The sequence below is a fragment of the Epinephelus moara genome, chromosome 11, assembly GCF_006386435.1.
Source record: "Epinephelus moara isolate mb chromosome 11, YSFRI_EMoa_1.0, whole genome shotgun sequence".
NCBI lineage: Eukaryota > Metazoa > Chordata > Actinopteri > Perciformes > Serranidae > Epinephelus > Epinephelus moara.
In genome coordinates this window covers 30,191,367-30,204,701 of record NC_065516.1, presented here as the reverse complement: position 1 = coordinate 30,204,701, position 13,335 = coordinate 30,191,367, and the positions used below count along the sequence as shown (strand labels likewise).

General features: G+C 43.1%; 1 protein-coding gene across 4 annotated transcripts in view; it reads right to left on the bottom strand.

Moving 5' to 3' along the window:
- pard3aa (par-3 family cell polarity regulator alpha, a) overlaps nucleotides 1–13,335 on the bottom strand; it is a 415,766-nt gene that overhangs the window by 242,685 nt on the left and 159,746 nt on the right. For 3 of the 4 annotated variants that reach the window (XM_050056584.1, XM_050056585.1, XM_050056586.1), the window contains exons 4-5: nucleotides 11,552–11,736; nucleotides 8,206–8,343 (exon numbers count right to left, since the gene is read on the bottom strand). In XM_050056584.1, the coding sequence (XP_049912541.1) occupies nucleotides 8,206–8,343; nucleotides 11,552–11,736 (323 nt within the window). The remainder of the gene's footprint in view (nucleotides 1–8,205; nucleotides 8,344–11,551; nucleotides 11,737–13,335) is intronic. The other variant, XM_050056587.1, reaches the window with a different exon arrangement.

Sequence of the window (13,335 nt, the reverse complement as noted above, 5' to 3'; positions counted from 1 at the left end):
ACGGCAGACTGGAGGAGCCGGGGATTGAACTGCCAATATACTGCATATTATGGTTTTCATTTTAGATCAATATATACAGGATTATGCAAACAACGATCTCCCACGGCAATTAAGGAGAAATTCCTGGAGAAATTCCAGCATAATTATGGGGAAATACTACGTTTGCACCACACAAGGTAAGGTAAGATAAGGTAATGGCATAATGACAGGGAAAACAGAAGGCGTAGCTTTCTGCTACAAAAAGAATGAACACTCTAGCTATTATGGTTCTTAGTGTAGATTTAATATATATAAGGGATCATGCAAATAACAATCTACAGCAGCCATTAGGGGGAAATACCAGCATAATTATGGCAAAATACTATGTTTGCATAGCACGTAAGGTAAGATAATGCAAGGTCATGATGTAATGACGAGGGAGACAAAGGCTTTAGCTTGCTGCTGCAGAAAGAATGAATGCTCTAGATATTACGGTTCTTATTTTAAATGTCTTTAAACACCATTTCTAAAGGTTTTAAGAAAGTCACATTTCACTCGGAGAAAAAAACAAAACAATTCATGAACCAGTTCATAAATTTATTCACTAGGCTTTATTTTTCCAGCCACTAATTGTACAAAAGTGAAGCAGCATTGTGTGAACACCAGTAAAACAACTGTTGACTTCTAGCTGAAGAGAGAGAGGGTGATAAAATAACACTTTGGAGACAAATCAGTTCACAAATGCCAGTCTGTGTTTGTTTGGTGAGAAATATTTGACGTGAGAATATAAAAAGGACGGGAGTGTGTTCACACCGCTCCTGGCTCTCTTCTTCCGGCTTGAAGTTGAACGAACTCATCTCCTTTCAACGTGTTGGCTCGATGATTTAGCCGGGCACCTCGCCACTTTGCTTTCCTTTAAAACTCGCCAGACAAGGTGTCTCATTTAGACAACAAAGAGAGGGAGGCTCTGCGTCAGTTGGAGGCTTGATCAAAGATGGCTGATCAGAGCTGGTTCCACTCAGACTTGTCTTTGACTCCGTTATGTAACACTTATGTTGTTTTTTCTGTCTTTTTAAATCTCTCTTTTTTTCAATTTGTTTTGAGCAGGGCTGCTTGAAAGAGAATTCCAGAGCAGTGTACTATAAGCCGACAAATAACAAATCAATAAATGAATTCAGACCATATATTTTTATATATTTTTGAAAATGGTCTATAAATAACAAACGATAGTCAGTGCACATAATAAAATATGTCTGCCTATCACTGCGTCTGAAACCCTTAAACTTTGAACTTTTTTAGATACGCTTCAAACACCTATGTCTCCCTCCATGTGAGCCATTTTGATTGGGTTAAATCCCTCCATGATTGACAGCTGGTGTCATTCCCGCCTCTGGTACAGCTCATGATAATGGCCTCCGGTCCCTCATCAAGGCTGCAAAATAATACAGTGGAGAGGCACTCAGCCAGATCCAAATGTGTGTGCGCATTCGTAAGCGTGCGTGTGTGTGATGCTGAGCGGGAAGGCCCATTAGCATTCATCAGTGGGATAATAGGCCAACGTTAATGTCAGCTGTTTATATAAAGAATAACTCAAAAGGCCTTGGCGTATATGGGCTGATAGAGCGGGCTTTTCTCCACGCCACATTTGGCAGAGTGCGTGTGCAAGTGTGGATTGGGTGGCGAGGGATTGAAGGGCCGGAGCTCTCGAAGTCTCAGATGGAATTGTTTGACACTAAAGTGAATTTATTGACTGGTTAGATAAACATAAGACAAGGCAAGCAGGTGGACTTTCCAGATAGAGCCGGAGAGGTGAAACAGCCTTGTGATCAGAGTTGTATTCTGAACGTTTGCCTAAAAGAAAAAAGAAGTCAAAAGGACAAACGGACACAAATCGTTGCATTTTTAAAAGACGCAGAACTCGTCATCAAATTCATGAAATTGTTTCGCTGTCACGGTTTGTCATAGATTCCAGGTTTAAGGGGGGATCAGCGTAATCACCCACAATACTTCTCTATGTTGGAGGCAGTGTTGTAGAACTCAGATCAGTCTCAAGTCTTTTTGAAGGTCACGGTCTCATCTCAGACTCGTCAGCATTTCTACTTGATTTCGTCTCAGTCACAGGACTCAGGATTTTATTTCAAGTACTACGGTCAAGACCACATATTAACTGTGAAAAAAAGGATCTCATGTGACTAATGTGATGTGATGTTAATATTGTCTGTGTAAATGACACTGTTATGTATTGAGCTTACGCACCGTGCTGTACTGGCAGCAATTCCACCAACCTTGGCTGTGTGGTCATTAATAAATGATTGTGAAGATAATTTCCTTGGTGTCTGTTTGTATTTGTTTGCTTCAAGAAAACAAAGGAAAATTACCACACTTAAAATTTACCTCAGCAGTGCCTTTTGATTATTTAATCAAGACCTTTCTTATGGTACACTTACACAAACAAACATATGCTACAGCAATCAAAGAGGTGAATGAAGAGGAAAATTCATTTGTTTTCTGTGAGTGTTTTTATGGGAGTGTACTGTTTGTCTTTCAGATCAGTTTGTGGGGGAGTCTATGGTTTGCATGTTCCACATTTTATCGTAAGTGTGTCATACAGTGTGAGACCCGCACTGGTCAGGTCTTGGTCTAGACTCAGTCTCAAGCCTAAAAGTCTCAGTATTGTTTCTGTCTTGATACACTCTGGTCTTGATCATGACCACAGCACTAATCGGAGGATAATTCTGTTTGTATCCAACTATTTTCAGGTTGTGTAATCCATCTATTTTCATCCCCTTATCAGGGCCGGGTCGCAGGGGCAACAGGCCAAGCAAAGCACCCCAGACATCCCTCTCCCCAGCAACGCTTTTCAGCAACCCCTGGGGGACTCCAAGGTGTTCCCAGGCCAGATGAGATATGTAATCCCTCCAGTGTGTTCTGGGTCTGTCCCGGGGCCTCCTACCAGTGGGACGTGCCTGGAACACCTGCGCTCAGGTGGAACCTGATCAGATGCCAGTACCACCTCGACTTACCCCTCCCAACACAAAGAGCAGTGGCTCTACTCCAAGCTCCCTCCAGATGTCCGAGCTAACCAGTAAATCAAAAGCTTCGCCTTTCAGGTCAGCTCCCTTTTCACCATGACAGTCCGGCACAGCGCCCGCATCATCTCACGCTCCATTCTACCCTCACTCATGAACAAGACCCTGAGATACTGTAACTCCCCCGCTTGAGTTGTGTAATGTAAGTTGTGTAATGACAGTTGCTTCTCTGCAACCCAGCTTCAAATCCCTCACCGAGTTTATCACATGTGGGTTCTCGTGGTGACGACAGAATCACAGATTGTAAAGTTAATGGCGTCATCGTCCGACTTCAACTTCAACAACCTCTGTGGTATTTTAAGCGTAGAAGTCAATGTGTAGTTTTAGTCAGCCTGACTTCACATTCCTAATTTATGGCAGGAGGTGGGAAGGCCTGCTTAAATATAAATGCTGAAGTGAAGCACTTTAAGAGTGCACCAAATGGTGCTGGGTAAAACAGAGCTGCTTCACCTACACCAGCCATTAAAGGGAAAGATTTGATGTTGGAGGAAGTGCTTAAAAACCTAAGGTATGGTATGATGCAGGTAGGAGTGTGTATGCGTGAAGATAAGAAAAGATGCTGCTGGAGCATGATGCAAACACCCACACACATACACAAACTAAAGAGTGCGTCAGTTTTTAGTGAGCAGAGAGAAATGTATGTGATGCCCTTTCTTAGTTTTCTTAGTTTTTGCTTTTATCTTACTGATAATGCAGAACAATAAAGTACAGGAGATAAATAATCCATGATAAACAAACAACTGCTAATTGGTGTGATTTTTCTAAAACCTTGGCATAGATGTATGGTGCGTGTGTGTGTGTGTGTGTGTGTGTGTGTGTGAACACTCATTATCTCCACCAGCGCTTTAGCACTGATCACAATTCTTTTTAATTAACCCACGCCGTGTATTTTTATCTTCCAATTCGATGCTGCTGTGCTGCCCGCCCATCAAACAGACAAACAACGGAAAATATCAAACAGTCATGTGTGGGAGGGAACGGCAGCGATCAAGCCGGAGATACAGCCAGTCACGGAAGGAAACAACTGGGTGACGAGGTGCCTCTTTGAAACCTACACTGTGTCACCTCTAATGAGCGGATTTGTGTTGCGTAAATCATCTTAGTCATACAGCTGTCAGATTACAGAGGCGCAGGTAGCACCGAGAATTAGGCACGGTGTGGATGCTTATGCTGGCGCTGTGACTCTCCTGCTGTTATTCATTAAATGTTTACATACTGATGTTGGCTCTGAAATAATAATCTTACATTTTATGAGATATCTGTTTATGAGTATTAACCTGGAACCCTTACAGTAATCTTTTATTTAATTTCTTTAAGCTATTAAACCATTTCTACCACAGCTAGTTCAGCAGTTACTAATTATGGAAATTAAAAAACTCATCGTGTTAAAATGAATTAAAATGTGCTATAAAGTAGTGGATTGAGGGTGCAGTTTATGACTGCAACTCCAGCTGCCTTTAGGATAATAAGTTTAATGTTAGTGTTGACAAGGCATCATCAAGTAGCATGAGGCTGCGTGCATGTTTACAAAACTGCGCTATTAATTATTTTCATTTTTAAACATCAACTGAGGAATTACATCATGATATACAGTAAATACAACATAAGCCCACAAGATGAACAGATTGGTCCATAATTATTGATTAAAAATAAATAAATCTGTTGACTTGATTACTTTTAAAGGTCCAGTGTGTAGGATTTTGGGGGATATATTGGCATCAATGGTATATAATACTCAGTTTTTCCTTACCTTAAGCCCCGTTTCCACCAAACACTTTCAGTACGGTACCTCTGGAACCAAAAGTAACCCTTCAGACATGGTACCTAGACCCTAGGTCCACTAAGCGTTTCCGCAGCAAACAGTCCTCTTAAATGTGGGCGGGGTTGTTGTCACTCACTGTATTTCCTCCTTTATCAGTCTGCACTTCGTTTATCGTCCACAGTACGAGGCTGCACGCCAAAATTTTCAGAACAAAATAAAACAGGTTGCGATGAGAGTCTCTCTCCATGGGATATTTAAAAATAGTGGGTTTGTGCATTTAGTCCTTCTCAGGCAAGGTCAAGGGTTTAGTGTTGCTGGAGCCCACAGGAACAACACCCTGTGACGCTGTGAGAGGCAGCAAAGCATCCTTTCATTTCATAGTTGTACTGTACTTTACTAATAAAACTCTCCACAGTATGAACAGTGGTTACATGAGCCTCAAAACCAGCCACAACTCAGCCCTGAGCAGAGTGACTGTCCTCTATTGACCAATCAGACTGCAGTGTTCACAGCTCCACCTTTTAGTACCAGATCTGTGTGCTAGGTACCCCAACAGAGGGGGGACCAAACATGGGGACAGTACGGAACCGTTCCATTGGTACCATCCACAACTTTTCACAGTGGAAACGGACAAAAAGCGCACCATCTGAACTGCTTGGTGGAAACAGGGCTTTAGATAGGGCCATTCTCATTTTTTGCTTTTTTGCATTGGCCACAATAGTTGTCTTGCACGCTTGGCATCTGGAAGAATCCTCAGTTGGTTGTAAACTGGATGCTCAATGCTAGATATTCCTAACTCCTACACACAGCTTTGAGGAGTCAGTCAAAGGTACAAATAAACATGCATCAATGCTAAATCAAATTATGTGGGGCCGGATCTGATTTCAACTGCTGTATATACAAAGATCTTATCAGACACAAACTTGCGGTGTCAGTTTCCCCAAAATTTGCTTTGTTTTTCTCTGTGAGAAGTTTGTGTGTGTGTTCTGTGGCTTGGCCAGACATCCTATTCAAGCAACACTGCAATAGCTTCAGATGCAAAAAACACACCGTGCACTGAAATAGCGTCTTCCTCGTCGGATTGCTTTGACAGACTGTCTAGCCAGAAACAAACTTTATAAAAGAATTCCTAAGAATGAAAATACTTCCTCAAAGAATTGTGGCCTCTGTAACAATGACTCACAACCTGGGCGGTTTGATTTTCAATGAGACTAGAAAGGCAGACGGACCACCCAGAAATCGACAGCACGGAGGCCGAGACATTCAGGTAAGAGCCTTGGCAAGCTGAATGGAACACAACACAGAAAAATAAGCCGAGAGCAACGTTTTTGTCAGCTTGAATGTCAATCAACCCTCTTTTACATTTTGACTCTTATTATTTCCTCAATTACATGTGCATTCGCTTCACTCTTCTTCCCATCCCTTACTGTTTCACACCCTGTCTTTGCTCTTTTCTTATTCTATAACATGAAGCAGGGATAGATTAAACACCTCCTACACAGATTGGAGCAGGTACTGAGGTATGGATGGGCAGAGAGTGACAGACAAACCGGGAGAAATCCTCTTCACATCGCGCTCAGCGTGTCCGACACCTCCCAAGGTCATTTCTGTTCTCCCAGCAGAGAGCCTCTGTCACTTTTAATAACTTTTAAAGGGAACATTTTTTCTCTCCTCTGACAGGCTGAGGAGTAGAGGGACCCGTCGTGGAGTGAGACAATCACAAAGTGGCGACAGAGCGAGGAGGTGTGAAGTGAGGAGACTAGCCTGCAATGACTAACAGTGTACGCTGTTACTTTATGAAAAGTATCGCTGCATGGAACAGAAGTATGAAGCCTGATGTCAGTCACCGGTGCGGTTTCAAGTTAGCTTGGGCAGCGAGCAGTCAGTGTGGCTGTAATCACCACTCTGTTATCTGTCAGTGCTGCTGTGCTTCCGACTGCTGTAACACTACGACAGGCTATGAAACATTATGACACAATGCAGCATGTGTGTGTTTTCTGCAGATAGACAGAGGTAAAACACAGGGACCAGCCATGCTGAAGAATTAAATCTACTCATGCTACTTTAAGGTGCTGGATTCATGTCTTAACCAAATGGCATATGTTACATGTCACTGTCACTCTGTGGGATTTATTATTAGGGTACAAGGCTGCCAAGAGTGCATGAAGACTATTCTTGTATGCAGATAATAACACCTGCCAGAAATAGCAAGGCATACAGTATCCATCCATCCATTATCTGTAACCGCTTATCCTATTCAGGGTCACGGGGGGGCGGCTGACATTGGGTGAACGGGTACACCCTGGGCAGGTTGCCAGACTATCCCGGGTTTGACACATAGAGACAGACAACCATTCCCGTCCACATTCATACCTACAGTAGACTTAGAATTAGTCTGAGGCTGAATTTTAAACTGGAAACTATCTCTGTACATGTATGTTTCAGCACTGTTTGAGAAGTAATCTCCACCAATACCAGCACGCCTTTAAGAGAACAGAAAATACTAAGGAGATGGTGGAAAGTAATAGATTTCTTTGTTTGGACCAATGACAAGGTGTAACTAGTATAAGTATGAGGCAGCCAAAGTAGTGGAAAATAGATTGGGAGTTGTAGCAAAGCAAATCTGGCGACATATCAGAGCAGGAGCAAGCATTATCCACCACCGGAGAAAACCATGGCGATGGGAAAGGAGTGCCCACACAAGAAGCAAAAAATCTCAAAAGGCATGTTGACCTAGCTGTAACGTTTTGGCTTGACACATCGTCACTGATAAAACCCAATCAAGAAGCGAACATGGGTGACTCCTCTGCCACCCGTCCGGACTAAAACGCAACCTTGGAGATTATAGAAGTAAGCAGCATTTTCAAACGTCTGTGTTTCAGATGTTACAAAGCACTGGTGTAGTGTGGACGCTAGGCGCAAATGTAGCAATAGTACAATACATTTTAAAACAAAAACATATTAGCGTGGGTGTAGCCTGACTCACAGGATGTGGATTGCGTGTAAACCTGCCATTGGCCGCCTATTTCAGACGGCATTTTCCTCTGCTTCTACTATCAACGTTAACGTTTTCAAAACTCTGTCGCTACGTGGAACTAGCGTCACACAGCCAGATTTATCCACACTTCATTTTAGTTCTGTACGTCAAACAGCAACAACCTCCAAGCTAGCAACCTGTTTATGCTTCCGATGTCTTCAAAGAAGTTGTCTTATTCCCGTCTTGTAATAGTGAAAAGGAGTCTTCTAAGGAATGGATCTAAACACAGAGAGTGTTGCTAATCGATGGCCATTACATTATGCAATCAGCATTCACTTCATAACAATAGGTTACAGCACAAAAACTTGTCTACTGCCAGATTCAGTCCGCCTCCGTACCTGTTCCTGTCTGTCAAGCCATCGGTCCACCATTGGATGGTTGGCGCTCAGAGAGGACCGAGTCATTTCTCTCTGGAACTGAGTGGTCCAGCCACTCGCATCACGAGGAAGACTCCGATAGGCATGGCCTCCTCTACCCTGCAGAGGAACAGGAAGAGGAGGAGAGATTAACATCGCTGCATGACTATCACGTCTATTCTCTGTTTTCCTGGACTTTAAACGGACACTTTTGTGGTCTGGTGCTATCTATAGCAGCTGGATGACAGACACTTTGTGGTGGATGTCAGTTAGCGTATCTTGGACTTGTGCCACACATCAATACTGTGTTGCTCATTCAAGTCTCACTCCATTCAACCCTCACCCATAACCCTTCCCCACAGCTAAACCTGAGCTGCTACTAAGAGGCCTATTACAAAGACAGCCACAGCCGAACTCTTCCATTACACAAGAAGCACCTTCCAAAATGCGACTGCCAAGGTAATGTCAAACACCAGCAGACTTCAGCAGCCTTATTAAAACAACCTCGAGCAGACAAACACACACAAGAACACTAGATTACATTCCAGACATGCTAGCCTTGGCATTGAAATGTCTGTGATTGAAGGTCATGGTGGCTGAGGCTATTTGAATAAAAATGAAAGCAAATTAATATTAAAAACACAGCGGAGACAGTGATTCACCAGGATGCACAAACAGAATGAGAATGATTAAAGGTCTGATGAATTACGAAACGGCAGCTAAGGAGCGAGACAGACAGAAACAGAAGTTTGGATTTCTTTAATGAGACATCACACAACAAAAGAACACAAGAAACAGAAGTTTGGATTTCTTTAATGAGACATCACACAACAAAAGAACACAGACAAAAGTTAAAAAAGGAAAACTCCCAAGTGGCATGTTGCAGAATAAGAGGGGAGGATGACAGGCAACCGAGTGGATGAACAAAGGCAAATGAAAACAAGTCATGTTCAGCGAGCGACAAAGTCGCAGCAAACAATGCAAATAAAAAATTTAAAAAAAGGAGTGAGAGAGAACAGTGGAGAGATCCCTATCCCCTGCATGCTATAATAAGCCATGTGTGTTTTAGTGCAGTTGAATGTGGCGTGACGGGGCCTGAGGAAGCACTGCAGACAGGACTGTAAAACTCAGCCGGACACACGGGCTCTACTGAGACGGCCCCTGATAGCCATCGTGGCCTCGCCCCCCGACATGCAACACGGCGTGACAAAGGACCCCTCTCCACAAACTTTTACGACACGTCAGATCGTAAAACGCAGAGAAACCCAGATACCAGCGAGGTAGCAGTAAATCATCAGACTCATATCCACCACCTAATCCCTTTATTTGACTGTGCTAAGCGTGGAGAGCACGAGGTATTGTAAAGTCATTGGGAGACGTGATGAGTTTACAGCGCTAGCTGATGACTGAGGACTCCCGTTGGCTCATATTAGGGAGATTTAGCAGGACCAGGTCTTACTCGGCCGTAACTGGACTCACAGGGAATTGAACAGAACATGGCTGACTGTAGTGTGTAAAGGAAATTACCCCAGACAATGGGGAGACACTACAGTGTATGGCTTGCATCCATACGCTCTTCTGGCAACGCTAATCACTGATGTATGGCTCCCTTTGAGAACAACGTCTGCGCCAAGACATAAATATATCAAAGTCACTGCTGACTAATACATTCAACATCTGTTTTCAATTGCTTAAAAATAGATTTAATCTTGGACTGATGGTGAATATGTGACAGTTGGATGTATGAAAAAGAGATACAGAGGATTACGAGGACTAAGACTCCCTCTTTATTGAAAACATCTAATGGCCCAGTCAAAACTGGACAAGCTGAATAAAAGCGACAGCCTCTCAGTGCTAGCTCATTACTTTTAAAACCAGCGGCTGGTGACAGACAGATTATGTAAATAATCCTATTCAGATAACTGATCACCTGCTACAGATGGGAGTCAAGCTTTAAATGGGATACTTGAACATTGTATTCAGTCAAGCGTTATTCCCAAAATCTCTCGCAAAAGTAAGATTTATTTAAGCTACAATTTGAATAGCATTTCTGTTCCCCCATTCAATTAGATATCAGCCAAAACATAATTAAGGATGTTTAGCATTATGCAAAGTCTCCATTAAAGCGGCCATCTGAAGTAATCCCTTTAAAAGAAGAGCCACTTTTTACGTGTAATCTGTAATGTCACAGTTATTGTTGTCATATGATGTGCTCATGTGCAATCAGTTGTATATAATCTAAAGTTAAATCCTGTTATGTAAATTCTGCAAACTAAACCCTGCATACCCCACAATGCATGGCAACTACGGAGAGCAGCAGAGGGGCCAAATTGCAGAACAAACCCAGAAAGAGCATCTATTGACACTCCTGTTTGGCTGCTTTTATATTTTTTTCATTCCCTTAAAGCACAGCAGCTCAAACAGACAAACATTTGAACATATTTGCTCATGGTAAGACAGGCCAGAGAAGAAGCCATCCTGACCGTTGCATTGTCGAGGCTCTGACAACTAAAGTGTCTTTAAATAGGATTATCACACAATGCTTCCAGACGCACTAATCACGTGGAGGTTTGCCGTGTCACGTTCCAAGCACTCAATCATCTCCCTTTTTTTAACCTTCCCGTTTCATTGGGAACGTATCTCTTCTCTCAGCACGACGTACAGGTCTGCCAGTACCACGTGGCAGCCATTTTGAGAAGTTAATTGGCTTCCCTTCCCTTTCAGAAGCCGCAGGGAGGGTGTACCTGCGCCACGCTTTTATTAGGATTTATAATCAAAGGCTTAAAAAGCCTCAGAAAGGTGAATCTGGAACAAAGGGAAAGTGTTTAACAATCTCTGCTCGTCTTGTTGGGAGACAAGGAGGAGTGTTATCAGAGGGAACTAGTTTCAGTTAAAGACTATCTATGCCACTGCTGGATATCTGCAAGCAGGGCAGCAGAGGTTTCATATCTAACAGTTATTTCTTTGATTTGGGGTGCAGAGGAGAGATGGAATGAAAATGAGGGAAGAAAGCAGTGAGGAAGTTAAAAACAGAGACTGCTGGAGGTTGGAAGATTTCAGAGTGCATATCTCAGACATTATAATTGATGCAGCTCCAGTACATTTGCAGCACTGGGGAAAATAACTTCTGGGCAAGAGCCTATTTGAATCAGTATATAGGACCTACTACTTGAAAGTGGTGTATACAGAATTAATGTCACGTCTATCTATTTAAAGTCCTGTTGAGTTTTAACATCTTTTAAGATTCACATAAACCTTTATAGCAGCAGTCAAGGTTACCACACATTTTAAGATACTGATGCATCACTGGACTGGATGTATTTGTTACCTTTCGTTCCAGGCTGCCGGTGCCGGTGTTTGGATTTGGTTTGTGTTTGTGCTTTTGGAAACCGGCTGTTGTGGACCAGCGAGCTGGGTTCTTTCTGGACGGTTCGTCTGGGCCAACAGGGACCTCGCCCGGAGGAAGGCCGGCCAGGGAGGGATCACTGCTGCGACGGACATGGAGAGGCATGTCTGCAGAGGAGCAAGTGGAGTACAAGGAGGGTGGAAAGAAAAGCATACGAAGGGAAAAGATAGGGGGGTGGAATGAGAAGAAATAGGGGACACAGTGAGTTAAAGCTACAACATTAAACCACTTATTCACATATTGAGAAAATCATAGTGTTCCAACTGTGGCACATTTCCGTAACTGTAAGACCCCTACAGTACCTCCTCTACTACACTACACATCCGCTGAGACGTGGGAAGTGGTGATTATAAATACTTTTGTTTCCATAGAAGGTCTGTTGGGTCCAAATGGAAAATGTACAACTCAAACTGTGAGAGGTTTGGCTTGGCCTGTGTCCTGCCATGGTGACATAAACATACTTTAGATATACTTTTAGCTGGAAAATTACCCAGACAGCTATAAAAAAATGTAAATATGAGAGAAAATTATGTATGTGAAAAATCAGCCAACCCCCTGCTCGGCCTAGCAACCCTTAAAATAACAATGACAATCGTAATTGCGGCGAAATTGCTCATATATCATGAGCTGACTCTGGAGATAAGGGTCAGTCTTACACACTGCACTACAGTCTGAAGCTGGCTCTGGAAAGTTTCCCGGGACTGAGACCAAAATTACCCCAGCCATCAAACATACACAAGAAACTGCACAGGAAACACTGGTCCGTGTTGGAGCTGCCACATTGACCGATCTGCGACTAAAACTTAGTATAAAGTTCTCATATTTGACCAGAGCTGCCAAAACAAGTAGAGGGAATGAAGTTGCCCCACACTTCACACTCCAGCTAAAACATTCAGTGAGAAATCCTGCTGATGTCTGTTATACCGAAAGAATATCCGTGAGCTGTGGTATGAATCATCTGGATTTTCCCAAAAGGCCATATGGATTTGTTTATGACGTTCTAGCAGCCTGCGCGTTACACCCATAATTATGCAAATAGTTGGGTAACCACCTGTCATCCATCGGCGGATCATGGCAGCGAGCATATGCCGGTGCTAAGCTTCCATCTGATACACCAGAGACATGTCTTAGTGGTGGAAGCGACGCATTTTAATCACGGCTTACGCTGTGCCGCAACTCGTGCGTATTTAATGCTGTGACAAGACTGGGGAGATTTGAATGCTACTGTAAGTGTTTCTTGGCGACCGCCTGCAGGGGAGCCGAGAATGGAGACAGTATAATTATGTGAGTGAATCCCAAAAATAAAGGTGAGATCAACACGTATTTGTCAGTGCCTTTATGCTCTCGACAGAGAAATCACACCCTTGCTTTCAATGTGTTGTCAAACATTCATCTTTTCAAGAAGCATCTCTCTTGACCTCAGTGACTCACAGCCGTTCTCCCATGTCCTTCACCTGCACTTGCTCTAATGTAATGAAACATCCATTGTGCCTCTCCTCCTCCTTACTATTTATTTCGCTCCCACTATCTAATCCTCTTCTACCTGATAATTGTGTGGTCTCAGGATTATGGTCGGGGCTCTGTGGCACTGAACTGTCATTTTCCTACGAACCCGTTGTTTGTGAGGTTGTTGGTTGATGTAGGAATTGAGGTTATTCTACTGTTTCGCTGATTGAGAGACACTCTGGTTCCTTGCTCGCCTGTAG